This window comes from Megalops cyprinoides, chromosome 22 (assembly GCF_013368585.1).
Source record: "Megalops cyprinoides isolate fMegCyp1 chromosome 22, fMegCyp1.pri, whole genome shotgun sequence".
Classification (NCBI taxonomy): Eukaryota; Metazoa; Chordata; class Actinopteri; order Elopiformes; family Megalopidae; genus Megalops; species Megalops cyprinoides.
The window spans coordinates 4,956,376-4,982,586 of NC_050604.1; the positions used below are offsets into that span (position 1 = coordinate 4,956,376).

Sequence of the window (26,211 nt, forward strand, 5' to 3'; positions counted from 1 at the left end):
AAATTGGACGGATCATAGGAGTTTCTGGTGTTTGTGTTTACTGCTTGTCGTTTGCAAAACTAGCCTGTTAGCTAACGTTAGCTCTGCAACAATGTATAGCCAGCTAGATCGCTAACAATGTACGTTATCTACTCAAATGGTGTCTCACCACAGAAAAAAGTACCAAAGCCTCATGTAATTACCATGTTTTTAACTGACTCTAAACGAGAGCCAGTTGTCTCCTTGTCACCATTTTGTATCGCAAAAATGTTGCAGTATTCAAAGAATACAAAATTAATAGACATATCAGTACTAAGCATGCTAACTATAGCACAAACCTGTCTTCGCAGGAAAGAGAAAAAAAGCCCAGAAATTGTCTTCCAACTGAATTGCCAGGCAGAATATTTTTACAAAGCAGTCTACAGTCCAAGAATCGGCAACAAAAGTTACATGCTACATGCTGTCACACAAAATTGCAAAACACTAAGCCATTTTCAGATGGTGAGTCTTTAAAAAACTATGGTAGAGGCGGCTAGCATACTGTGCCCTGACAAGTCAGTTTGAAAATGTGAGTCTGTCACGTTACAGTTACTCGGCGTGTGGAAGTCATTGATGAAGAGTTGACTGCTGAATTGTCAAAAAGGGCATCCGGTTGGATTGTTTTGTGAAAGTAAATGTTTTTATTGTAACCGCAGAGTACACCAGATTGACATGAAGCCGTAAAAAATGTCAGGCCTTTGAGTAGGCTGGCAAATTGGCTACTGTAAAGTAATCTGTCATATATATCAAAATCATGTCATTTAACATAACAGCACTATGTGTTTCATGTTTCATTTCAATCGTCCAATGTGTGGCCCCCGGCTTACTGTATCAAAGTAAGTATGGCCCTCTGGAAAAAAATGTTGCCCACCCCTGATTTAGCTTGTTAACAAACCTGTTAATAACCTTTTAATAACCCAGACACACCATCTCAACCATGTTTTTCAAAGTCACTTACCACCAGCACGTCATCAGTTTTGTGACCTTTGACCCGGTAAGATATATATAGCCATGGAAAAAAAAGTTTAACACAAAAACCATTAAATCTTTTACATACAAGGGCTGAACTGCTTCTGCAAAGATATCAGTGGAATCTGGGTAGCAGCACAGAGACAGATTCTTCTCGGCCTCAGTCATGTGACAACTGAACTGATATCAGTGAGATGTGAGGGTTTATCGCAGGCATATGCATATGTAGCCCAAACAGCAGGCCTCATGCCTTGCATGTATATCTCCTACATGTGGCCGCATACATCCTCACAACAAATAAACAAATCTAGCATGTTAAAGCACTTTTGTACATTGAAATGATATTTATTCCTTTTTTACTTTCTGAGATATTATATATCCTACAAAATCATAGACTAAATGGACTTATTTATTATATTCTCTACTAAGCTGACATTACAGTTAATTACGTTGGTGCTGATACAGAATTTTTCACATTGAAACTCTCTTCCCCAAAAATGAAAGAATATTGCTGGAATACATGTAGTTTGTCACTAATATCCAGATACATCCATTGAAAACACAGAGGTTACTCTTATTAATACAATTCAATATATTTGGAATGTTTTTTGTATTTTTTCCATAACATGCTCCTCTTTCGAGAACCTTTTATGTGTTTCTTTCCTAATGTTATCGCTGAGGTAATTACTCCATTCATTTGCTTATTGGCTCTTGTAGGTATGTCTCATCTACAGTTTTAGGCCATTAGCTACATCTCCTACAGATTAGAGGAAATGGAATCCAGGCCTCAAGATTGTCCTCATGTTCATCTTTTTATTATTCTTGTAAGGATAGAAAAAGAGGCACACTGGGGTTACCCCTCTCTAGGCTCCATGGTGTCCTTAGACAAGTACACCACCCAGTAAACCATATTAAAAACCCCAAAGGACACTGGGAAAAGAATTCGGGCATACTTGTCGATTTTACTGGTTCCGCTGGACCCAGAGGTGGTGGGAGGGGCGGTCTGGTTGCTGGGTGTGGCCTGCCCGGGCTCTGCCTTTCCCCCGGTTATCTGTATGTGCTCCAGCTTGGGCCTCAGCAGTTGCTGGAGGGAGGAGGAGCCTGGGTTCAGATTGGACGGCACACGTCCCACCAGCAGTGGGGTGGAGGGCGGGGCCGGGGGCGTGTTCCAGGAGGCCAGGATCTGCAGAGCGTTGGACTGGCTGAAGGGGTTGGGGCTGGAGTGAGACAGGGCAGAGGCTGACATCACGGCGGCCGCTGCTGCTCCAGTGGATGCAGAAGGGACGTGGCCCACCAGGGACTGTCTCACCCCACCCGGCCTATTCCTGCCCCCAGGGTCAGCGCTCTGGGCGGGGTTTGAGTCTGACTGGGCCACATAGTTCAGCCGTTTGCGCAAGCTGCCATTGGTGTCTGGATTCTGTTGCAGGGAAAGGAAAACGACCACACAAGTGTAACACACAAGGCCTCAATATCACAGAACCTCACACAGAAGAAGAACATGCAGAACCTTATTTCAGTTCTTTTGGACCATACTGCACACACTGTTGGGCCCATGGTCCCATGGTCTGCACATTGTCGATTGTGTGATTGAGCTCTACTACCTCCAACCCTAGGACATCTGATAGGAATGAAATGCTTTTTTCAAATTTGAATGTAATACTTTGAAGCTGAATGTTTCAAAAAAGTGCATAGTTGTTGCCTGTGCATTTCAACGTTTAATCGTTGTTCCCTGCTACACAGCTGGAATTGCAATTTTGCACATACATTAACATTAATGTCAGTTATTGTAGACTGAATAGTACCCACAACACATCCAACAGAAAGAGGTTGCAAAAGAGCAAATATTGCATACATTTCAAATGAATATAGTTGTTTGTTATGCTCAGACCAGTCTCAAAACTGCAAACCGATGAAATACATCACTCGAGCATAGCTAAATGTATTTCTGTATTTTATGAATTGCTATTTGCTTTCCGAGTGATGCAAGTATCCATTTGGCACGTGCAAAAACTGATTGCTGGCTCTCCATAGCTCTGTGCTGCAGCTCGGAGAAGAGCTCATGCCCTGTGAGATCCATATGAAATTCGGAACCAGCCGTGAGTCATCGGGCAGCTCCAGTCTTGCTCCGCAAATATATTCGTTTCTTTTTACGACTTGATTACCGTTCTTATGACCGTTTAATGGATGACTGAGCAGAGCCATAATCGGGCTACAGTGGAGATGCCAGAGATGACATAATTCAGCTTTACAACATGAGGGCTGAGGATGGGGGATGGGGGATGGGGGGACAGCTTTAAGGTTGGCGCACATACATCACAAATGATGCTTTTGGCACCCTTCTCTATGCCTTAAAACATTTGGCATGCTCATTTATTAATTTATGTCACTTCTATTTTTTTCAGTTTGAGAGGCTAGGGGAAATTGCCTCTAAATTATATCTGGAGAGTAGTGTTCTCATCTGGCAGGCCTCTCTCTGAAATTTATCCTTTCTTTTTTTTTAAATCAGGGAGTTAAATTTAGACACTAAACACTCCTAAGAGCATTTTATGGTGTTTCAGTCACCCCAGTGCGCCGGTAACCCTGAGACCTCTCATTGCCTCATTTTAAATCAAAATGACATAACGTTTCTTTAGGTGGGAAAGGAGTTTCTTGATGATGGTACTACTAAACAAACCAACACTGTCCACTGTAAGTTACCTCAGGGCCTAAACTGAATTAAATTTAAACTGTGATAAGACTTCTAATATCCATTGGGCAAGGTATGGATGTGTCAACTGAATACCCAGTAAGTTTAGATTCAAAAGCCAAGGGTGGTCAAAACATTCTCTGAAGTTCATTTCCAAACACTGACCTTACATTAGCTTTTTTTTTTTAGCTTAGCAGACACTCTTGTCTACAGAAAATTACATAGCTTACATTATTTACCTGTAATCCATTTACACAGCTGGATATTTACTGATGCAATTAAAGTTTTGTACCATGTCCATGGGTACAACAGCAGTAGCCCATCTGGGAATCATGCTACCAACCTTTTACAATCTTTACAAACCCTACTCTTTACTACTGTGCCACACTCCAGTTCTACCTTCTATTTAAAAAAGAAAACAGTCTCATGTTTCATTAAGATAGACAATTTAAATGAGCAATTCACAGTTAAGATTTTTACAAAGAAAAGCCCCTCGTGCTCCCATTAATGTAGGGCCTGTTTATATCATTAGAAATGAATAACTCACTGCGTTACCACTTATACATTACGAATTACCAGTTTGAATTTTTCAGAAACAGAACACATACAATACGTAAAGATGCAATAAGCTGAAAATAATATTTCTGTAGTTTTCATTGCTTGTACCAAATTGATCAAAACATAACTATACTGCTTTAAAAGTATTTTAACAGCTTTAACCAATATTATGCCATGAATAGACAAACTGGTCTCTGACCTGAGTCTGAAAGGTACATGGACCCGCAGTGTGCATCTGAAGTAACACTTTCCACTCCACAGGCTGTGTATGCCTCTGTTCTCCATCCAACCACTTAGGCCGTGGGTCCCAAATGACTGAAAATCCTCAAAACTGGAGCTGATAGAAGTTCAGTCCATGGCCAGTTTATCATTCTAGACTATTTTCTGCATGAGCTGCCATATCAAACCTGTCACACGCTTTGGCATCAAGCCCAACAAACTGTGACTGGATTATTCATTTGTAACCATCAAATAACCGCTGCATTTGAGGAATAAATTGACATCAGTAAATGGGAGATGTTATACTTGCAGATGATTTGACATCTGCAAAGGTTAAACCTTATAAAAGATAACAGTCCCGATTTAAAGGGCAGTGTTTTATTGAGGAGCAGACTGTATGGTAGGGTTTGTACCTAGGAAGTGACAGAATTAAATGCTTGCTCACTCTGGTGTTTAAGATGATTATAAAGAGCAAAGTAATATGTCACTGATAAATGTCACCAATAGGATCTGTGTCTTTCTGATGTCATACCATGTGATAAATGTTTCTCGAACAGACCTGAGCACACCTTTATTTGGTGGCATCACACAAGGAGTTCTGAGTGTCTTCATAAAAAGAACATCTGTACTCTTCTCAGAGGAGTAGGTTACCGTCTTTGATGCTGTGATACTGTGGTGCAGTGTTTAGAAAATGGGACTTATTACAAAGGGGTTGTGAGTTTAAATCCACAGTGGAGAATTGATGTCATTTGCTTTACCCTGAGGTTCTGGACCCAAGCCGCTTTAGGTTTGGTCATCTGTTAAACAAATTGATAATATAAATAAGCAATTGATGTATGGACACCATAAAGGAGATTCTGAAAGTTTGTATATTCTCACTTGTTTTACTCACTTCTCTCAGTGGCCTTCTGATCTACTCAGAGAGTGCTTGCAGTACATTGCAAGCACAGCCACTCAACCATGGGATTTAAAGAACAGCTTTTAGATGTCAAACTGGCACCTGAACATATCTGCATCATGAATACAGAAACCACTGAGGCTGTGGTGCACAATAGGATTGTATTCTAGAATTCATGTGCCTATGTTCAGTGAATGAACATTATCTGTAAGATGAAACAGCTGGACAAACAGTCTCCCATTTTTGTTGTTCAGAAGGTTGAAATATCCATCTTTTTTGGGTTCACAGTATAATGTGATCTCTGACACAGGCATGCATGCTGTTCTGACTTTTAATTCTAACAGGATAGTGGGTCTAAATAGTAGCTTTTCATATGTATTGAGTGCATTGATCATGGCAGCCCTGTGTAAGGTCAGCTGATAGAGTGGCAGCCTCGTAGAGGCGAATATGATACTTCCAGGAGGCCAGTAATGACATTCCTGCTATTTATTAAGATGGGTCCCACGCTGTGGCGGGCAGTAATTGAATGGAACATGAAGGTAACATTTCCACTCAGAGACGGCCTCATTTCTCTCTGTTGTCTATGGTGATGGATAATACCTCCACCCAGAAAGATGGAGAATTCTGGGAAGGTATCCAGCACTCTCACTCAACTCTCAATCAATGCCCTTTGACCTCTGAAGGTTTGGAGTGAAAGCAGTTGGAAGGGGAGGGTGGGAGTCCCCACATTCCCCCCTCCCCGCAACCTCCTCTAAGGCGCTGAGCCAACCAAACCTCCAGCTCTCATACACAGAGCACAGAATCGAGGCATGCGCGATCTTCTGATTCGCTCGCCATAGCTGACATCCGACAGCAAGTTGCAAGCACATTCAGACCAGCCCAGAGAGACCAGCACAACATCCTTTAGGAGTAAATTGAACTGTTTTCCTTGTTCACTGAGACAGCATCTGTTGCAATGCAATGGATGCTGGGATTTCACCCACAAGACCCTACAACCCATCTTGAGGAAAGGTCCCTGAGCTTTGAAATTACATGCCAGATCAGGTCCCTATTTGTTGATAAAATCCCTCCCCCCCACCTTCTTTAAGTAGCAACTCTTAATAAAGTAAGTCCTTGTATGATGTGTCAGCTTTCAATTGGTTGATAGCTTGTCTGATCAGAACACTGGCATCCTGATAGGCTGGCAGTACAGTGTTACACAGGTACCGCACGTCTGTGTTGATGTGTTTATTTATTTGCAGGTATTTCATTGTCTGTCAGTGCATTTAGGCAGAAGGACCGCTGGCGTTAGTCCAGCAAGGCACTAACCTGGATTTCAGCAAATATCCAACCATATTCATGCATTAAGAGAGTAAAGATCATTCTGGTTCAAGCTAAGCAATTAAGGAATGTGAGCATTTATGCGCTAATGGGTGAACTCTGAGGAGACAGAATGGCAGCAATTGGTGGGAATGATTATTTGCAAACTTTCAAGGCATCATAGTCATTGATATTGTGGTGGCTCTTTATACTTCCTAGAGGACCCTTGTACATGGCTGCGACTGACTTTTTCACAGCTGAGTGCGCTTACAGAGACTCACCTGTAACACCTCTTCAGGGTCGCTGGCCTTCTTCACCGGGGTGGCCTTGGGGGCCGGTGGACATTTGGCCAGCTTCCTCTTAGCACGCTCTGCCCGCACATTGGTGAAGTAGTTGACGGCTGCAAACTCGATGAGGGCAGAGAAGACGAAGGCGAAGCAGACAGCGATGAACCAGTCCATGGCGGTGGCGTAGGAGACTTTGGGCAGCGAGTGGCGGGCGCTGATGCTCAGTGTGGTCATGGTCAGCACGGTCGTGATCCCTGAGGGGAGCCAGGAACACAGGCCAGCCAATTAGCTTTCAGAATCACTCCAGAGGACCTAAAGGGCAGCCAATCAGCTTTCAGGTTAATTTAATTTAACAGGCTAAGGGAGTTGGAGACAGGAAGCGACCAATCAGCTCTCAGAATCACTCTATTCAACACACCAAGGAGACAGGAGGCAGCCAATTAGTCTGTCAAATGGAATAAGTTAATTGCTAATTGGTTGCCTCCTGTGTCCATCTCCCTTAGTCCGTTAAATGGAATGAGTCTGAAAGGTAAGGGAGGAGGACCTTAAAAGGCATTCAATTAGCTTTCAGCCTCATTCCACTGAACCAGTTAAGGGAGGATAAGACAGGAACCTGCCAATCAGCTTTAAGACTAGTTTCAAATAACCAGCTAAGGACGGTAGAGATAGAAGGCAGCCAACCAGCTTCTCCATTAAACTCCATTTAACACGTGGACCCCAGAATGCACCTCTTCATTTGCATGCATCACAACCTTACTGTGTGTACCACAGTCTTTCCTTTATGTGGCCTCTCCTTTTTTTATGATGATTACTGAGTTAATTACGCTCAATATTTTTAATGAGAGATGCTTACACAGTACATAGATGTCCCCCAGTGCCATTTATGTCCCCCCAAATATCATCACTAGTCTATGAAATGCACAACACATTACCCCTGCTGTTAGAGCTCCATATGCATAAGTGCCATCTGCCACTGCACATTAAGGCATTTCTACTGGATTACATCAAAAGTGAAAGAACTACAGGGGCCGTATCAAAGGCCTAATGGAACATCACAGCTCTGATGGTGTGTCTACTCTTACTGCTGTGTTAAAGCCAGAATGGGGCTTCAGGTTTAAACTGCATTCTCCACCCAAACCACAACAAGCCCTTACAAGAGTATTTCTTTGAAATAGCCATAAAGAAGGTACGAGTGAATTTCTTCTACAAATATCAATGATGGACAGATGTGTTACTGTCGTAATATTCAATATTCATGGATAACACTCATGACTGGACAGCAAAATCATACGTCACAAAATCATAACAGAAAGATGACCTGATAATGACATTTGCATTTTTGAATTGATTTAGTAGAATCATTTAAAAAAATACTAAATGAACCAGATTAGTTAGAGCCATAAAAGAAGAACTAATCCATCAAATGAAGATGTTACAAATGTAACCACAAAAAGTAAAAAACTCCTTTGGGGATGAAAACCCCTTGTATCCCCAATAAGCAAGCCAGAGGGACCAGTGCAGAGACTGCAAGGCCTTTCATGAAGAATCAAATCGGTCTGACTGGCTTACACTTTCCCCCTGGCCCAGCAGCTGCTCCAGTCTAAAACCACGGAATCAGTACTTGACATTATTCTTAAATATAATTCTTAATAGAGAGACAGGGTGTTTTCGATTCACTTCCATTGTGTTCAGAGACACAAAGAGAAGTCACTCTACTGTGGCTGGTTTCCAGTACTGAAATGAGAATTCAACATTTTGTAATACTTGACTGAAACTCATTGACTCATTGCGTGAAAACCTGACTCAATTTCAAGGAATGAACAATATTACCTCGGCTTTCTCAGGGTGATTCATCAACTTGGATTAAATTGGAAACGGTTAAACATGGCATTTTGGTTTGATGTTTTTATTCAGTTGCTTGCAGTCACTCATATGTATTTCATTGTGCTGATCAAGAATCAACAGATAAGATCTTGGATATATTTAAACCATCTTTATAAATTGCATAGGTACACCATTTTTCAAAGGAAGATATGCTGGTCAGTGAGTGGTGACAGTTCTGTGATATGGAAATAGCTCATTAGATTCAGTGGGCCCTAATAACTAATATTATATAGCATACTGATTTAATTACAGAAGTGTGAGGCAGTTATTAGGGATTTATTAGGGATTATCTAGGGGTTTGCAGGTTCATATCCGGGTAAGGACTCTGTTGGCGTACCCCTTTTCATGAAAGACACATACCCTGGCTGGCTCTGAAAGTACAGAGCTGCTGAAATGGATAAAATGTCAATTGCTCTGGATTCTGGCATAGTCTAGGAAAAATGCATATAGTGAACCATATAACTGAAAAGCATCTAGTGTATTAGATCTCAGCTCCCCTCATTTATACAGTAACTACAGAGCAGATGCCTGCAGACATAATCAGCAAATGTCACCTGAAGAGGAAAGCGAAAAGGTCCCTGCAATTCTTGACTTCCTGTCAGTGTGAACATCACAGTTTTACTGAATGTTACCAGAGGGTATCTCACTGCGGGGGAAAAAAGATTAGTGCAGAAAGAGATATTATCTTGTTTGTTTTGGAACTGCAGGGTTCCTTTTATATGTGGACACAATAAGCGATGGGTCTGTGCATCTTTTTTAAAAAAATGTGTTTTGTCCCTCATGTGCTGGCAGCACTATTCAGACAGAACTCACAAAAATATTGCACTTTGAAGACTGAGAGGGTGTGCATTTTAAAAGCCTCCTCCCAAAGTCATCATTGTGACAACATGACAGCAGTGACACAGACATCCTGAAAATTGAAGAAGAATACTCTGTAATCAGCTGTGAGGGAAATTGTGGCCCCAAAGATATGTATGTTGGGAAGTGAAATTAATGACATTTTTCAAGGGTTGTCAACAACCTGTCAATCACAGCCAACTGTGATGGTTAAAAGGGGAAAACATGGGTTTGTTGCGTCATTGGTCGCACTTTGGTGTTGGCTAACTGGGAGACACTCGCTTTGGGCCAACCTGTACGATAACTGTACAATAAAAGTTGTTTCATTATTAGAACACTACAGCGTTCCATGGCCGAATAAGAATGAGCTGCTCAATTATGGATGGGCCAGGCTCCTATGGGAAATGCTCAATAGCTTGTCTGACTTTGAAAAGCTCTGTATGTAAGTGACTTGGAAGTAAGTGTCAAACTCTCTATTAGAGAACTTTTCTCAAGGCTCTTGCGGGACCCTTGAATGATTTTTGTTCTAACCACTGGGCAATGGGGCTGCATTCAAACCACTCCATCACCCCATAGTGATCCCCGATCAGTCATTAGCAGCCCTGTTCTGAGGAAGAGAAAAGAGACAGTAGACAGGGAAGGATCTGGGATGTAGCCACAGTTTAACCTACTAACTGCAGTAGGTTCAAAGAGGATGCTATCAAAAAGCTGTGAGCATTAAGATATTGACAAGAAAGTGACCCTTGCATGTTGCTGTTTCGATTGGAAATACGCACAGCCAACATTGCCTGACCTTCCAGAAACATGTCTGTTTCATGCTTAATTCAGGAATAAGAACTGGGCTTCTATTTGACTTGACATCAAAAGTATTTTTGTATAGGGCTATCATGTTTGTGATCATTCAAGTAATAAAAAATAATTCAATCATTACTGTCATTTTCTACAAGGGAGGAGGAGGAAACTATTCAGAAGTGAATGGCCATAATGAAAGCACAAGCTAGGCAACCTACAGGTCGTTAAATAACTGTCATTCAAGGCCTCAACTTGTTTGACCAAACCTTAAAATTCCTAGAAAAATAAATGACAGCTCCACCATTCCAGACAGGTACAGGTCCTTCTGTTGAAAAAAGGCTTGTGGCTTGTTCATATGTGATTCCTCGCTGACCCCAATCACAACAGTGGGTGACGTTCTGTAGAGATTTGCGGCCGTCGTCTTTCCATTCAGTTTCATCTTGGGCAATTTGTTCTGAGCAGTCACGGTGCCGGCTCATTCCGCAAAGCACTAAACACGATCCTGCACCCCAGAACAGAATGGAATGTCTGAAAAAGGCAGCCCTGCATATTTTTTTTTCTTTTTTGGAGAAAAAGAGGATGCATTTTCAGGAGCAGAGACCTTGCTACAAGAGCCTCTATTAGGGGCGGGGAGGGAAAGAGAGGGCTCTGTCACTCTGTGTTAAATGGCTTGGAAGTTGACTCTTTTTTGGGCGATTATCCCTGCGGATGTCCTTACCACAGGAAATCCAGGGAAGTACACTGCTGCATTAATACAATGCAAAAGCTCCAGCTCCCTCTGTGTTAACTCTGCTCTGAAGGCAGCTGAGATACTGGTGGACTGAATGGTATTAGCAATAGTCAATCACAATCGCATGTTATCCCCGATGTCTAACATCTCTGGGCTAAACCAAAGCTAACAGGCTAAACCAATGTGCCCTATAGTGCCTATGCATTACACATAGATAATATGTGTAAATAAATAATAAATAAAATAAATAAATAAGTGAAATAATAATATTCATACAAATAACATACAAATGGTCACCATAATGCATCAAACATTTAGAACCAAATCAATTTCATTTGGTTGGAGTAGATCTCTTGTTGTTTTCCCACAGATTGAAATTATGGCTTGTCTTTTTGAGACTGCTGCCAGATGCAAGCAACAGTTGTGGCCACACTCCCTCTGCAAAGAGGCAGATGCGAGAGAATCCCTCCTCCCAGTCTACTGCGCCCGAGGGCATGCCTCTGGTAGTGTAACACTACTTCTCTCAGTTCAGGGGCACAGAGGGGCCTAGTATTGTGAATGTTGTCTGGGCAGCGGTTAGACTTTTGATCTGGGGGGGTTGCGGGTTCAAACCCTGCCCTGCATACTGCTGTCATCCTGAATTGGCCCAGCTGTATGACTGTATGTGAATATGAACGTGAATCTGTGTCAGTTACGCTGGGTAAGGAGCTCCAACAAGCAAAACAAAACGTTCAGTGTCCTTCCATTGTGACATCAGCGGTTACATTGCTAATATATCAGAGGCCCACGTGTGGTGAGTGTGAATTCAGCACCTTTGTTTCCCTGGCAGTGGCATGACAGGGTGCCTCAGAGCGTACTCAGGATAATAGGGCCAAATGAGCTCCTGCCTGTGCAACGCCATGTCCACTTAACACCATGAAGGAGCATCACTGCACCCCGCATCTCGAGCATGTGGAGAGAGAGCGTGCAGAGACAAAACAGCAGAGGGAGTGGGAAATGCACCCGGGAGAGGGCGGGGGGGTTGGGATAACAGCAGACAGCAGTGGATGTTTCACATACTCAAACTGTGGCAATGAATTTGTAGCGCAAGCCTCGCTGGGCACGGCGGGGTCAACAGGAGATAGCCAGGACTAAGAAAGCATCCCAGACACAGCTCCCACCTGCAGACAGAGTGAATATGTTCCTAATGACGGAGCACATTTACAGTGCTGGTCCCGCCTTCGTCCACCAGAGGGAGCTCTGTATCGATTCTAAATTCTCAGAATTTGTGCCTACAGACCATTCAGGCAGCAGTGTGGGGGTAGTGGTAAGGGGCAGTGCTCAAAACCCTGAAGCTGGTGGTTCAATTCCCGACTGAGCCAGAGCTTTTTGTACCCTCGGGCAAGGTGCTTAACCCAAGTTTACTCAGTAAATATTATGCTGAATAAATGAATGGCATGTAAAAATTGCAAGCTTTAGAGGTCGCTTTGGAATCACAGCATCCTCTAAGCGCAGAATAATGTAGTGTAATGAAACATAATATTTACATGATCCTGTGAGTATTTGCCCTGAGACCCAGCCACACAAAAGCAGCACGTTGACCAGCGCCAAAGGATGGCAGGTGGACGCAGACCCAAATCTGTCCGGCCGTGCAGGTCCGTGCCAGGGACCTGCTGCAGTCCAGACAGCGCAGAGGCAGGAGAGGGACCGGAGCGGTCCCATTAGTTTTCCCATGGCCACGGCTTTCTTTTTTCCCAGTGAAGCGGGGGCCAGTGGTAAAATGACAGTGCCAATTTCCTCCTCTGCACCTGCGCTAGATCACAGAGGTGCTAAAAAGCTCCATTTCTTGTACCCTCATTATGTTTTATGCTACATCACAGTTCATTTGCAGATATCACTATCCAGAGTGACTTTCACAGATTACGGTTTAGACATGCTGTTTTTTTTTCTCTGTTGGACAGTTACTGAGGAGATGCTGGTAAGGAACCTGGTGCAACAGCAGTGAATCAGAAGCACCCACCAGGGAATCAAACCAGCAAATTTTGGGTTGTCAGCCCTGCTCCTTAGCACTACACCACACAGCTGCCTTCTCATAAAATAAATTAGTAACGTGAATCTGCAAAGAATGGTAAATAAGCCTGTTTACTTGACCCAACATTGAACTACACCAAATTATTATCAAGTTTAGGGGTAGAATCCCCTACCCCACTCAAGGAGGGGTAGTCTGACCCTGTTCCTGCTGGAAAATCCTGCAGACATGAAAGCTTCTTGAGCCAACACCTTAATTGTATGGTTACCTATGTGAGTCTAACCTGTTGAAATTTGTATAGTGAAATTATGTAATTAAAGCTCAGTCTGCTACAAAGCAGGAAGGGAGATGACTTACCATTAGTAAGTTGGCGCACTGGTGTAATGCTCGATAGCCAACTGTTTTTCTCTCAGGTGACAGCGGTGAGTTGGGCTTTCAGATTCTTCCCATACAACATCTGAAGGATCTGCCATCTCACTTACATATTCAACACAGCTCATAGTTCAGGCCCCGGTTCTCTCATGCCCGGATTACTGCAGCTCCCTGTTTGCTTGCCTTCCTGCATGTGCAATCAAACCTCTACAGCTAATCCAAAACACAGCTAAACAACTTGTCTACAATCTCCTTAAACATACTCAAGTGTGTTTGATTTAAGCACGATTTGCCAGTTGGCAAGGTTGCCAGTTTTAGTAAGAGTTCCCCATCAGCAGCAGTTTCTTCTGTACTTAATCACATTGAACATGCTTAGATTTCCTCTGTACTCTTCAAACACACACACACACACACGCACACACACACACACTGTTTCAATTACAACAAAGACATTAGCAGTTGATATTGAACTTAAAAACTAACTTTTTTTGTTGAAGAGCACAATTGCAGCTCTACTACCTTAGGTGCCATCACGCGTAAAGGAAATTGGTGCCAAACAGGGATCTTTATTCAAGCTGGCAGCCTTTCCACTGATGCCTTTGTCCAAATCAATAAAAAAACAGGTCCAAGGTAATTGTGAAATAAATGGAAGTTCTCTGTCTCCCCTGTTGGTAGCTTTCCAGCCTCTGCCTTTAAAGGTTAGATGAGACCAAACAAAGACCCAAGAAGATGCCCTACGCTGCAAGGCCAGGTTTGCCTCTCTCTGGTATCATATACCAAGCTCGAGACCACAGAATATCATAGGAGGGCATATCAGATATCATCAAACAATGCTATGTTATCATATATCTGTAAAGGGGTCACAGAACCATGTGAATTGCAGCTGAATACATTGCTGTATATAGGCTCAAAGGTGCAACGATTGCTGGGAGAGCTCTCTCACAGCAACTTGTAGCACACACCCTTCATTATTCTTCTGATGATACATAGGAGGGAAAAGCTTCTTTCACCCGATCCCAGCACACTGCCATACTCAGTGGTTTTGGATTGGCAGCAAAGATCAAGGGAAAAAAGTCCAGATATCTGTCATGGGTTTTACAGTTTAACTGCTTTTGCTGTGTAGCTGGTTTCTTGTGTTGGATTTAAGTATATAATTAATGCAACAGCAGTAATTGCGGTAATTACTTTGTAAGCAAGCACCCACGTCCCCACCCATGCATGCAAGATCCTGTACTCAATAATCATAAATATCATTATATTATATTAAATATCATTATATTATAAATTATTATTATTATTATTATTATTATTATTATTGATAGACTGATGCCTTGTGTTAGCTTTTCTATTATTACTTTCCAGTAGTCTCCTGAGGTCAGAGTATAATGTTCCTTTTTTTCCATAACAAACAAAATTTTACTGATTGATTTATTTATATTACTAGCATAATCAATTAGTAGCAGTAGAAGTAGTAGTAATAAAAAATAAGATAATTAAGAGAAGAAGAAAGCTTGGGGAATTACAAAGCCTTCATTGTATGTAAACTCCATTTCTGAGGCTTAATATTCTTTGAAGCTATTGAGAATTGAACACCTTGGTAATGCAATGTCAGTATTTTCTGCAGCATTCTGAATACAGACCCAGCTCCTTGACTGTTACATCATGTTTACCTTTCCAGGGGAATATGATTAAAATCACCTCCGTCTAAAATCCAAGCAGCTTGTACAGGGAGGCTATGGCTGTATGTCTCTCACAGCGCTGTTTACCTGATAGAGCACAGAGGAGAGTCGCTCAGCGCAGGGGCACGGGGCCGTGACTGAGGAGCCCTGCCGGAAGCGTGTTACATACCGAACACTGTCCTCGCGGGCACGGACTCTTTGTTTATCCAGAAGGACACTTGGGAGAGAATCACAGTCATAATGCACGGGATGTAGGTCTGGATCATGAAGTAGCCCATCTTCCGCCTCAGATGGAAGTACACAGTCATCACTACGTATTCTCCTGGAAGGTAATAAACATGCCCGTGGTTAGATTGATCCGAAACAACAAAAAAGCAGGGAAAATTGCAATGGAATAAAATTACTCTCTCTCTCGCTATCTCTCTCTGTTTCTTTCATATACAAATACATAGCCTGTGTTTTAGTCGCAATCTGAAGCCAAAAAATAAATAAATAAATACCACACTTCATATACTAAAGTCATCCTCATTCCCTTTTACCTCTTGTAAAAACTCCAGTCAAACTTGCACACTGCTTCTTACAAAGTGTGACTATGTTTTTGTCTGGGACTCCACTCATTCCATTTGTGTAGGATTATTATCACTGATGCTCTTTCATTTATGATCTATCTTCAGCATGTGTTAAAGCAAGGAGGCATCACAATACATTAACTAATCTGTATGTACTGTGACCCATCGACAGACCTTTCATTTTCACAATCCAATTCAGAAACTTACATGCGCACAAAGGGTTTTGCTTACATTAAATTGTATGAGAAATGCATGACAATGAAAGATTTATTTATGGACAGGATAATGGGCACACGGTGATGACCTGTTATTGATTTGATGGTCTCACTGGAGACGGTCTGTCCAATCAGGTCATACTGGACCAGGCTCGATGACTCTGAGGGCACCTCCACAGAGTTCTGGGGTCCTTTGGTCCAAGTGTAGATCATCTCCGTTTTGGGGTATGCATCTGAGAAGAGGACCAACCACATGGAACTCAGTGAGCCCATACCAGTGGCTGACATCAAGGGAAGAGCAGGCTAATGAAATACAATCAGGAATTCTATAAATAACCTCTAAAATACATGATCAGCAGTGCAAGAGTATTGTGTAAGGAACCATAGTTTCGGTCATGAGGTTGCAGGCTCAAATATATATAAATATCTAATATATAAACAAACAAAGTTAAAATGTCTCTGAACAAGGGCTTCCACTGATCAAGTGATGTCATGGCATAATGCCTCCGGTCCTGTTAAGGTCAAACCTCCAGAGCCCTGAGAGCAGTTGAACCCAGTGAACTCTGAATGATCTCTCTTCCCCCAGACTTGAGAGCTTGAACGCCTTCTGCGCTCTCCTGAGTGTTTATATTGCCTCTCCACACTGCCATGGAGACGGGCCTTCTGCGGTTGAGTCATATCGATGAAGTTTGAGTTTACCTCTCCCTCGCCTCAAAGAGCATCAAGTCTGTGTTGTTGCGAGACTGCGGAATGAACTCTGACCTTTTGGTGGACACACTTTCTGATTCTGATTTAGCCTTACTGCAAAAACAGTCAGATTCTGATTAGCCTCTACTTCCTGACCGCAAATATCTTCTTAAACGAAAACAAGGGTGGTTCTTGGGGAGAAAAAGAAATTAGTAGAAATATAAAAGTGCAATAGGAGTGCATCAATGGATGAATGAAAACTCCAAAAGGTGCTCCTGAATACAGAATATCACAAATACACAAGAAAAGGATAGATTGCAAAAGAGGTAACGTCTAATGACAATAGTGATCCCAATAGCAGGGCCCTCAACCACAGTGAATATATACAATTCCTTTACTTTAATGGGTAAAACATATTGATTAACATGTTTTGGTAAGAACCTTATTCAGGATAACGCTAACATGAGCAGATGTATAGAAATTCTTTTCATCAGAATGCATCATTTAACATATATATATACCCCAGGGAAAGTTTTTGGTGGACAAACCTGGCACCCACAGAGTAAGTTTAACTTGATCTGTAACTGGTGTGGCCAGCCAAGTGATTTCTCAGGGTTTTATTTGTCTCACACAGCCACCCTGCCCCCACACAGAAAAAGGGAAGAAATCTGGATCCGTCTCCTCCAATGTCACAATCAAAGACATGCAGGGGAAAGAGCTGCGCTCGCCGCCGTTCTTCTCCGACGCTTTGATGTGATGCTATCTGTCCGCCGCTGCGCCGCGGCGATAAGCCCGCCGGCCCCGCCGCTCCAGATGCTACGTCTGCCATTAGTGCTGACGCCAGCGGCCACTTTGTTCTCCGTCCCATCTTTGGCACCGAGCCAAATTAGCCCGAGTGAAATGTCAGCTCTCAGAACGCAGTTCCCCCACACCCGTTCACCCCTCACAGACTGCAATTCAATCCCCTCGTGAGACGCGTGTGGAGGGGAGACCCCAGAGAGCCTAGAGGTGGTTGCCAGGGAAGGACCGGTTGGAATTGTGTGGTTTTTGCCTCCTTGTTTCACTGTGGCTGGAACACTGAGGCCCAACAAGATTCAAGGGCACCTGGAGTTGTTAGCTGAAAATGTCACAAGGTGTTCCTCACTCAGCCCTTTTTAAAGGCCACCCACTGGCCACGTCCTCCACACCACCGACTAGGCACAGTCTAAAAGGTTTCTGACATTTTTCCAAAACGCAAAATTAATTAAAGGTTACTTTTAATTTGTGACGACAGTAAATAAGATAATCGATGAACACAGAGTAAGGTATTGATGTTCCAAGACAGCACTTTGAGTTGCACTTTAGCTGTGTTGTCTTTTGACTATCGATGTTTAAAACAAAGATTATGGAGGAAAATTTCCAGACACCCCCTTAGGCTATTACCTGAACTTTTTTTCTATGCAAATGTTTGATTAAACTTTTTTTTGGAAATTGTGGAAATTTGAAAATGGAAGTTGTGCCTGCCTAAATGCAATTCAAAAAGTAATGTATTCAGATAATATTTCACCATTGCCTTGCTCTGAAGTGGTAAAACCATCATCAGTGACCGATGTTAGGAGCTACATTTCTGGCTTGAAATACCAGGACTCTCATACCTGCATCACTTGGCTGGCCTAACCTGCCTGTGTGCTGTGTGTGTGTGCTGTGTGTGTGTGTGTGTGTGTGTGTGTGTGTGTGTGTGTGTGTGTGTGCCTTTGACTAAACCAAACAAATTCAAATGTGGCAAATGTGAACTCCAAAATCAGAGAGGCAAAGGAGAACATGCCAACTCTCTCGGACCAGCACCATCCTCCAGAGAGCCATAGCGGTGGGTTATTTGATGCTTATTTTCCTTTGTTTTATTTCAATGGCACTGAGGTGACAGCCCATCAACCTGTGAGGTGTCCGAGAGGGTGTGGTGCTTGACAAGAAGAAAACTAAAAACAGGCAGGCCCAGAAAAACGTCTTCTAAACCAAAGACAGAAGCAAAGCCCACACAGCCAACCCACTCAGGGGAAAGGCAAGGGACGCGTGACCCAAAAATGCAGCAATATGAGTCCCAGACAAAACGACCTTGAGCGTAAAGCTGTCATGGGCCCAGCCTAACGCTGTCAACTGGTCTCTCCTCAAAACATTATTTTCCAGCTCAGATTGCCCTGATGGCTTCTATCCCATTACCCAAACATTAACATTTCTATCTCAATTTCACTTATTAGTTGAAGGATAAGGATTGGAGGACTAACAGAAGCCATAGAGTTTCTGGTAGCGTGAGCTGTGAGTGCTGTTGCTATATTCATTGGACAGCAACTCTGTCTTAGCGATTCCAACTTTGATGTGGTGGTTACACCTTCAGGCCTGCCCTCATGACTGTGCTTGCCCTCTGCCTCCTATCCTGTAGTTATGCTGCTATAGCCTTACTCTTATTGGGACGCATTTGACCACATATCTTTTGCAGCGTAAATGCTAATGCATCCTGATGCTTCTCCGACAAGGATGTAACAGGAAAATGCAGGACGTGGTGGTCTTGTGGCTATCACAGCAGCGACGAAAGGCACTGCTTTTCTAACATTCTTCCTTTTTCATCTTGTCCTGCGCTCTTTTGCAAGTCGCAAATGACTTTGTCCAGCTAATCTCAACAGTTGGAATAGCCTGTACATATATATTAGTTCTTGAAACATTTTTGTTTTCTTAGCTAGCCCGTGCTAAAAAAATCTGGCGCTTACCTGGTGACAGAGACTGAGATAATAACTTGCATGGGGCCCTTTGACATTCTAGCAGACGTGATGTAGGCAGCAACGAAATCTGAACACAAGTGCTCAGCTGGACACCTTGGAGACGCATGATGAACACAGGTGTAAACGGCGATGTGTCTCGGCTGTCCACTTGTGATCCGATCGCCCAAGACGCATTTTAAAACCAAGTGTAAACAGGGCCTAAGAGTCTGTTTATTGCATTAGTGCGTTATTGCCTTAGTCACAGTGCATTAGCCTCCAATGTGATCATCTTTGCCAGTTGGGCCTTTTGCAAATGTGAAAACAGGATAGGTCTGTATTTCTCTCAGTTCAATCAACATTGTCTCAATCCTTAAGCCCACAGGAGGCAGAAGTGAGATAAGATATTTCATGTTAACTTGTACCATGGCAGTATGAAATGTTTGTAGCGTAACAATAAAGTACTTATTTCTACTTTCTGGCCCAAGTGTCAGTTTATAAGCATTGTTTTCGTGCTATGTCATCATTGTTTCATTTTTTGTGCATGCCTGCATCAGGGCCTTTGTTGAGCCGTGTTTAACACCAGCACATATACCATGTACTCCCAACCGTGTTCCACTCACAGCTTCCAAACTTTAGGGGGCAGGCATGTCCGTCCATCGGGAAGTCCACCAGCCTCATGGGGCACTCGGCGCTGATCGTCAGCCTGTGGGGGGGGGGACATGCAGAGGGAAGGTTAGTCGGGGCGTGGGGGGTCAGGGCCTGGAGGGTTAAAGGTGAGACTGCCGGTGAGCGTGTTCATTGTGAGGGGGTGGGTTTGCATGTTAACACATGTGTGCTGTTACTCAGGGCTATCGAATCCATTTTGATCCATTTTGCTATGATGTTTCAGTGCTCCCTCTTAGTTGTTTTATCTTATTGGTCTAGGACTGTTCTCTGAACATATGCTGGCCCCTAGTAACATCAAATGGCCCTTTTACCAATGTGTTAATTGTGCACCATCTTAACCTCTGTAGTACTATGTAATTACATTGTAACTACTATGTGCAAACACATTGTGGTTGTTCCACAAGAGTAATTACAGAAGCCATAAGCATGTTTCTTAATAGTCATTACTATATATCTACATGTCTGGACACAGAAGCTCCACTGCAACCTACAACCATAACTACTATGTAAATACACATTGTAACACAAGATACAACCAAGTTTAACAACAGCAATGTGTAGATTGACAATGGACAGCTATGGTACATTATACCTAAGTACATACATTGTAAATACACAGCTGTGCTTGTTATGGGTGACAAAGACAATACTATATTAGCATACAAAACCAAAAGTACATACTACATTTGCTCCTAAAACCGACTGGACATTTTTGAGGGGAAAGTGACTAAGTCCTTGAAAATGAACCACTCAGAGTGTTTACATGGCAGTGACTCAAACAGGCAGACACACAAATAGCCAGTAAATGCAATCAAACACTTTACCTGCGTTTTATTTTCAGCCATAATATCACACTTTCATGCATTTCAAATATTTTGGCTGGCTTCACAGTGGAGCCTGTAGCACTGTCAAATCAAATCAATAAATTGCTTAAGTGGTGAATGGGTTAAATAGTTGGCTAATTGCTTAATCAATTGGTTAATCAGTTCGTTGGTCTGTACCTCATGGTGTAGAGGATGGTGCCGTTCCTCATGATGCGGAACAGCTTGTTGGGGGCGGTCATGTTGTGGGCCACTGACTTCTTCCCGTTCCTGAAGAAGGTGTCAGGAGTCCACACCTTGGTGACCATGAGGTTGTTGAGGCGCAGGATCTCGATGGGGCCCTCGTAGCGCAGCCTCCTGTCCACCCATGTCTGGCGGAAGAAGACGTCCATCGTGTATTCCTGGGGGGGGGGGGGGGGGGGTGTTGGGACGACCCAGATTTGATTAAGATGTTAAACATTTATATATTTGTATATATAATATACATTTGTATTTTTTGTATTTGTACAAATTTAATCTAAGATATTAGAGGCCACATATGTATCACCACACCAATCATACAAATATGCAAAACACAAATAATAAAGTCTTCTGCTGAAGCTTCTGGAAGAAAACCATTTTTCACTCTTAGCCTGCAGTAGTGTCAGATTCAGTCCCAAGAGACCCATGCAAACCCTTCACGGCAGCTTTTACTGTTAATTGGTTAATTAGCCAGAGCTCTTAATTAGTTAATCAGCTGAGTTCTCAAAATGCATTCATTAGCCCAGTCATTTACCAGTTTTGGCATTTGTTTGTAGTCTTGCAAATCAAACCCAAATCACTGTGGACGTGCCCTGACTGCAGTGACTTATGGGAAACACATAAACGCAAACGTGTGAAAAAAATGAACTAATTGTACCGATTAAGCTCAGAGAATTGGTTGGGAAGAAATGTATGGCTCATACCCAACCCTTCTGGAATTAAATTTGACCTCTCTACTCTGCAAGGAACAGTTAATTTGAATATGTTACAATGTCCTTCATCTAAATAATTTCTTTCAGCATTTAATTTAAAGCAAAAATAAACTGTAAAAATACAGTTACCAAAAAGAACAATACAAACAAATGCCTAAATTATTTTGATATTGAGGTACATTTTGTATACAAATTAATAACATGTAGCAATTGCAAGGTATGTAAGTCTCAGGATACGAGCATGCAGAAAGCAAAGTATCATTTCTGTGTTGAAAGTTATGTCCATATCACTAGGTGCTTTGTTCGACCCTCTGCACAGTAGCCTTCACATGCAATGCGGCAGTGCAGCAACATTTTCTTGCAGAAGCACTTACCATTTCAACATCTGAAACGGGACCAAAGCTTGTAACATATATATCAGTTTTCACCTCAGTCACTGGGCCTGTTCAAACAGAGATTTGCATGAAATGAGCAAATGCATTCCCAAACAGATAAAACACACAAGATATAAAAGAAACACACACACACACACACACATTTAATACTTTTGTAGATTTTCTACATGATAGAAGCCACAAAGCAATATGGGTGTGCATACATTTGGCAGAGCATTTACAGTCTGGAGTTTAAAAATAAGGCATTGATAACATTTTATAACATGTTTATTTCAGTTTGAAGAAAACAATATTATGTACATTATGACAAAAAAGTGCCACTGCCTTAAATGCTTTTATCGTATCCACTTGATTGTCTTAATTGTATCCATTTGAATTTGGTCATTCTCATTTCAATTAATTCCTGTAAAGTTCTACATTTCTAATTCTAATTAGGAACTTGGAAGTCCAGAACATTTGTAATTAATCCTTGATTTCTTTTAGACATGTAATATGGACTGCCCATAACAGTCAATAGTATTGAATTGCTCCCAGATTTAGCAAAAAGAGACTTTGGTCTTTTTTTATCATTGGCAAAACCTTGACTAATCAGTCTTGGGAGTCAGACAAGCAAACTGTAGATCATTCCAAGTTCTGTTTATTCACGCATGTCATAACCTGCCATCAGTCTGCCTTGCAAAGCCGACCCACAGATGATATAAGACACAGAGGTGATATGAAGGGACTCTCTGCTCCGAAGACTTTCTGAAGACCAGCACAGTTGCAAAATGATGTCTTTTGGGGTCAGGATTCTCTATATTAATGTGATATATTCTGACTTTCGCTCAGGAGTGATCAGTCAGAAGCAAGTTCATGCAAGGAATAAATGCTGAGGAGGGTTTTAATACAGATTTTAGCACATTCATAAAATGTACTCTAATAGTATGTGCAGTATTGTCTGTACTGTACATTAATAACCTAGGTGTGAGCAGTTGACATTGAAGTCCACTCCCAGAACCCTTTATTTAAGATTCCAGATCTGGTCTCAGACCAGTTTTTTTTCCTCATGCCTGTGTTCATCCAATAGGAAATCATTTTCAGAGGGGAGAGTAGCAGGACCCTAGATCAGCTCCCATGGTGGATGGGCACCTCCTTCTGGGGTCAGCTCATCTGAGATTTCTTTATGTTACAAGGTGGTATAACTACCAAATATCTATTCACTGAACGTTTCAACAGAAAATATCCCCACACCATTCAATTTGACATAGATTCTCTCACTTAGGCTCTGTCATCCTCAAGTTTTAATAACATTTGTATACGGTGTATCATTCCAACAGAATTATTAAATAAAATAACTGAATATATTTATTTATTCATTCATTATGTTGTTATTCGTTCTACATTAAGGAGATACGACTCAAATGAGTTACTCCCCCGATTCAGTTATCTTCTCCCATAATTTCACGTGCCCGGATTATTCTGACGACGCCACTGTCAAGTTACTGTACCGAACCCTCATTAGCTATTTAATTCTGGGGACCTTGTATAACTTCTTACAGTTTCCTAGGCAACCAACTTTTATTTTTTAATTATTTACTTATCTCTACTTCCTTCTCAACAGGATGCAACAGCTGAGTTGAAGAGAATGCCTCAGACACGAGACGATAATCTCTTCTACCATTAGCAGAATTAACCCGATTCTCACCGGCGCACAACAGTATGCATTCCATTTCACAGCTCAAACTTTCAATAAGTAACCAATAACAGAAGTACAGCCGGATCTCAGTAGCTGCGGTGCGGGCAGCTGGCGTTGATACAAGTAAACGGCGCTGCCCTGCATGGCTCTTAAACTGTTTACAGTATCTTAAAAAGAAACGACCAGAATACGGTTTCATGCACCACTGCGTTTTCTATGATGACGTTATTATTATTATTATTATTATTATTATTATTATTATCATTATTACAGTGTACAGAGTATAAAACCTCTCTGGAATGTAATTGATCACCATTAGCTAGAAGTTTGTTTAGCTTTAATATTAGAAACACCTAAAGGCAACCGTTCCCCAGGTGGGAGGTGATAGGGTAACCGGGGATTTTTCAAAGATTTGCTGTAATAGTGCATGATAGCAGTTCGTTTTTGGAAAATTATTTGTATCTCCACAGCCGCAATGCACATGTTCTTTGGATATTTTCTTAAAAACACCTCGTGGATTTTTCAAACGAAAGAACATCGGCACTTACATATGATCGTCCTTGCAAACAGTGAATGAAGCGACTTTTCCCACCCCGATTACATAACTAAACTTGCGTGACATTTGAAGGTATCGGTCACAGCAACATGTACATGAATCAATGACTTCGTACAACCACTAATGTTATTATTACGACTATTCTTGCTGTAATTGTTGATATTTAAAGACCGACAAAAATGTTTGTCAAGGTCTACAGTTCAACAGTTTGAAAATATATTTTATCTGTCCACAACTGCAAAAATAAATCGGTAACCTTAACACAGCATGCTGCTAAACAGTATAAAGCCCTCGACTCGCTGATTTACTGTGCTTGATTTTCAGTGACAGTATTTCAGTATTAGAATCTCCTCTGCCCACATTAAGCAAACAAAACAACCCATTTTAAGATTTCAACTTTAGGATTTCAATAACTGTTGTTTACCTCTCGGTCAGTTCCTCCTCCCCTCGCATGAACGGGGTGGACGCATAAGTATGAGACAAACGAACGCGTACCTCAGTCCCGTAACCTGCAACAGATCCCGGTACATACCCCCAAATCCAGGTCGTAGCCTGTTGTCATAGCCATCCAGAAGTCGATCTAGAATGCGCGTGAAATTCTCAGGGTATAATTTCTCATCCCGTTTAATCTGTCCAGAGATTCGCTTTACACTGAAAAAAAACGATTGATACAAAATGGGCGTTATGTCATTGAACACACAACCTTCTCACGGATTTGTCTCATTAACTCAATTAAGCGAGTATCAGTATTATCGTTACAATTAAATCCACGACTCCTGTGGGTTACATTACTGTGTGTTTGCTAAGAATTTTATAAGAAACTGAAGTGAAAACCGGAGCCTCTCGAAAATAAAAAGGGGAATTTCGCCAGTACACCCCGGTTGAAAGTACTCACCAAGAAGCCACGCAGATAAAGTATATGAGAGTGGAAATGTAACCGGGGGACATCGCAATCACAATCTCCTTCTTGGCAGAAACCATCTTTGCTTGCCATACTTTAAACCCCCTCACATGTCTCTTTACCAAACGTCTTGTCCCAGTGAAACATCGCAACCAGTGAATGAATCGACAGCGCGAGGCGAATGGACCGCCCGCATCTCCCGCAATCTCTTCCGAGAGAAAGAAGTCCGTCTCATCCGAGCATACTGTTACATGTCTTGTGTGTTGTCGCCAGACGAACGTGCCCCCGGCCCGTAACTATGTTGGTGGCGAATCTTCACATGGCGGTGTTACGGGAATCAACAGAGCGGGGGTGATGCCTGAATGGTTCGCGTTCCCTTTACAGTAAAAGCGGCATTTGGACCGTTAGTAATGAGGAGAAAAGCGTAGCACACATCAAGATTCCTGACAAAACGACTCGGTCTCAGAGAAACAACAGCGCATTTAGACAGCGCGGTTTAGCAGGTGTCTCGCATCACTTGTTTACCTACAATCCAAGGTCAATTGCTTTTAGCTGAACTAGACTCACTTGCTGCCTTTCAGACGCATCACACGTATCTTAAAACGTCTCTGGCACATCGCGTCTCTAACAACATCGCAACAGCGCAACGGGAGAAAAATGAGTTAGCTTCGGGAAGTAATTAACCTTTTCTTGCCAGAGACGTTCACCTTGCATTTTTCAGCCGTTTCATTCATATTCCACAATCAAAGCAAATGACACACACATTACAAAGTCAATCTCGTCAAATATACGTGTAATTAAATAC

General features: G+C 42.2%; 1 protein-coding gene across 1 annotated transcript; it reads right to left on the bottom strand.

The window, feature by feature from the left end:
• Nucleotides 1-1,447: 1,447 nt before the first annotated feature.
• LOC118769602 (gamma-aminobutyric acid receptor subunit alpha-6-like) lies at nt 1,448-25,981 on the bottom strand. Its single transcript, XM_036516789.1, has 9 exons — nt 25,401-25,981; nt 25,038-25,156; nt 22,254-22,321; nt 21,107-21,327; nt 20,060-20,142; nt 16,110-16,253; nt 15,406-15,558; nt 6,929-7,188; nt 1,448-2,404 (listed from the first exon to the last, which is right to left on the bottom strand). The coding sequence occupies exons 1-9, from the start codon at nt 25,484-25,486 to the stop codon at nt 1,841-1,843; spliced, it is 1,698 nt and encodes a 565-aa protein (XP_036372682.1). The 5' UTR covers nt 25,487-25,981; the 3' UTR covers nt 1,448-1,840.
• Between the last annotated feature and the right edge of the window lie 230 nt (nt 25,982-26,211).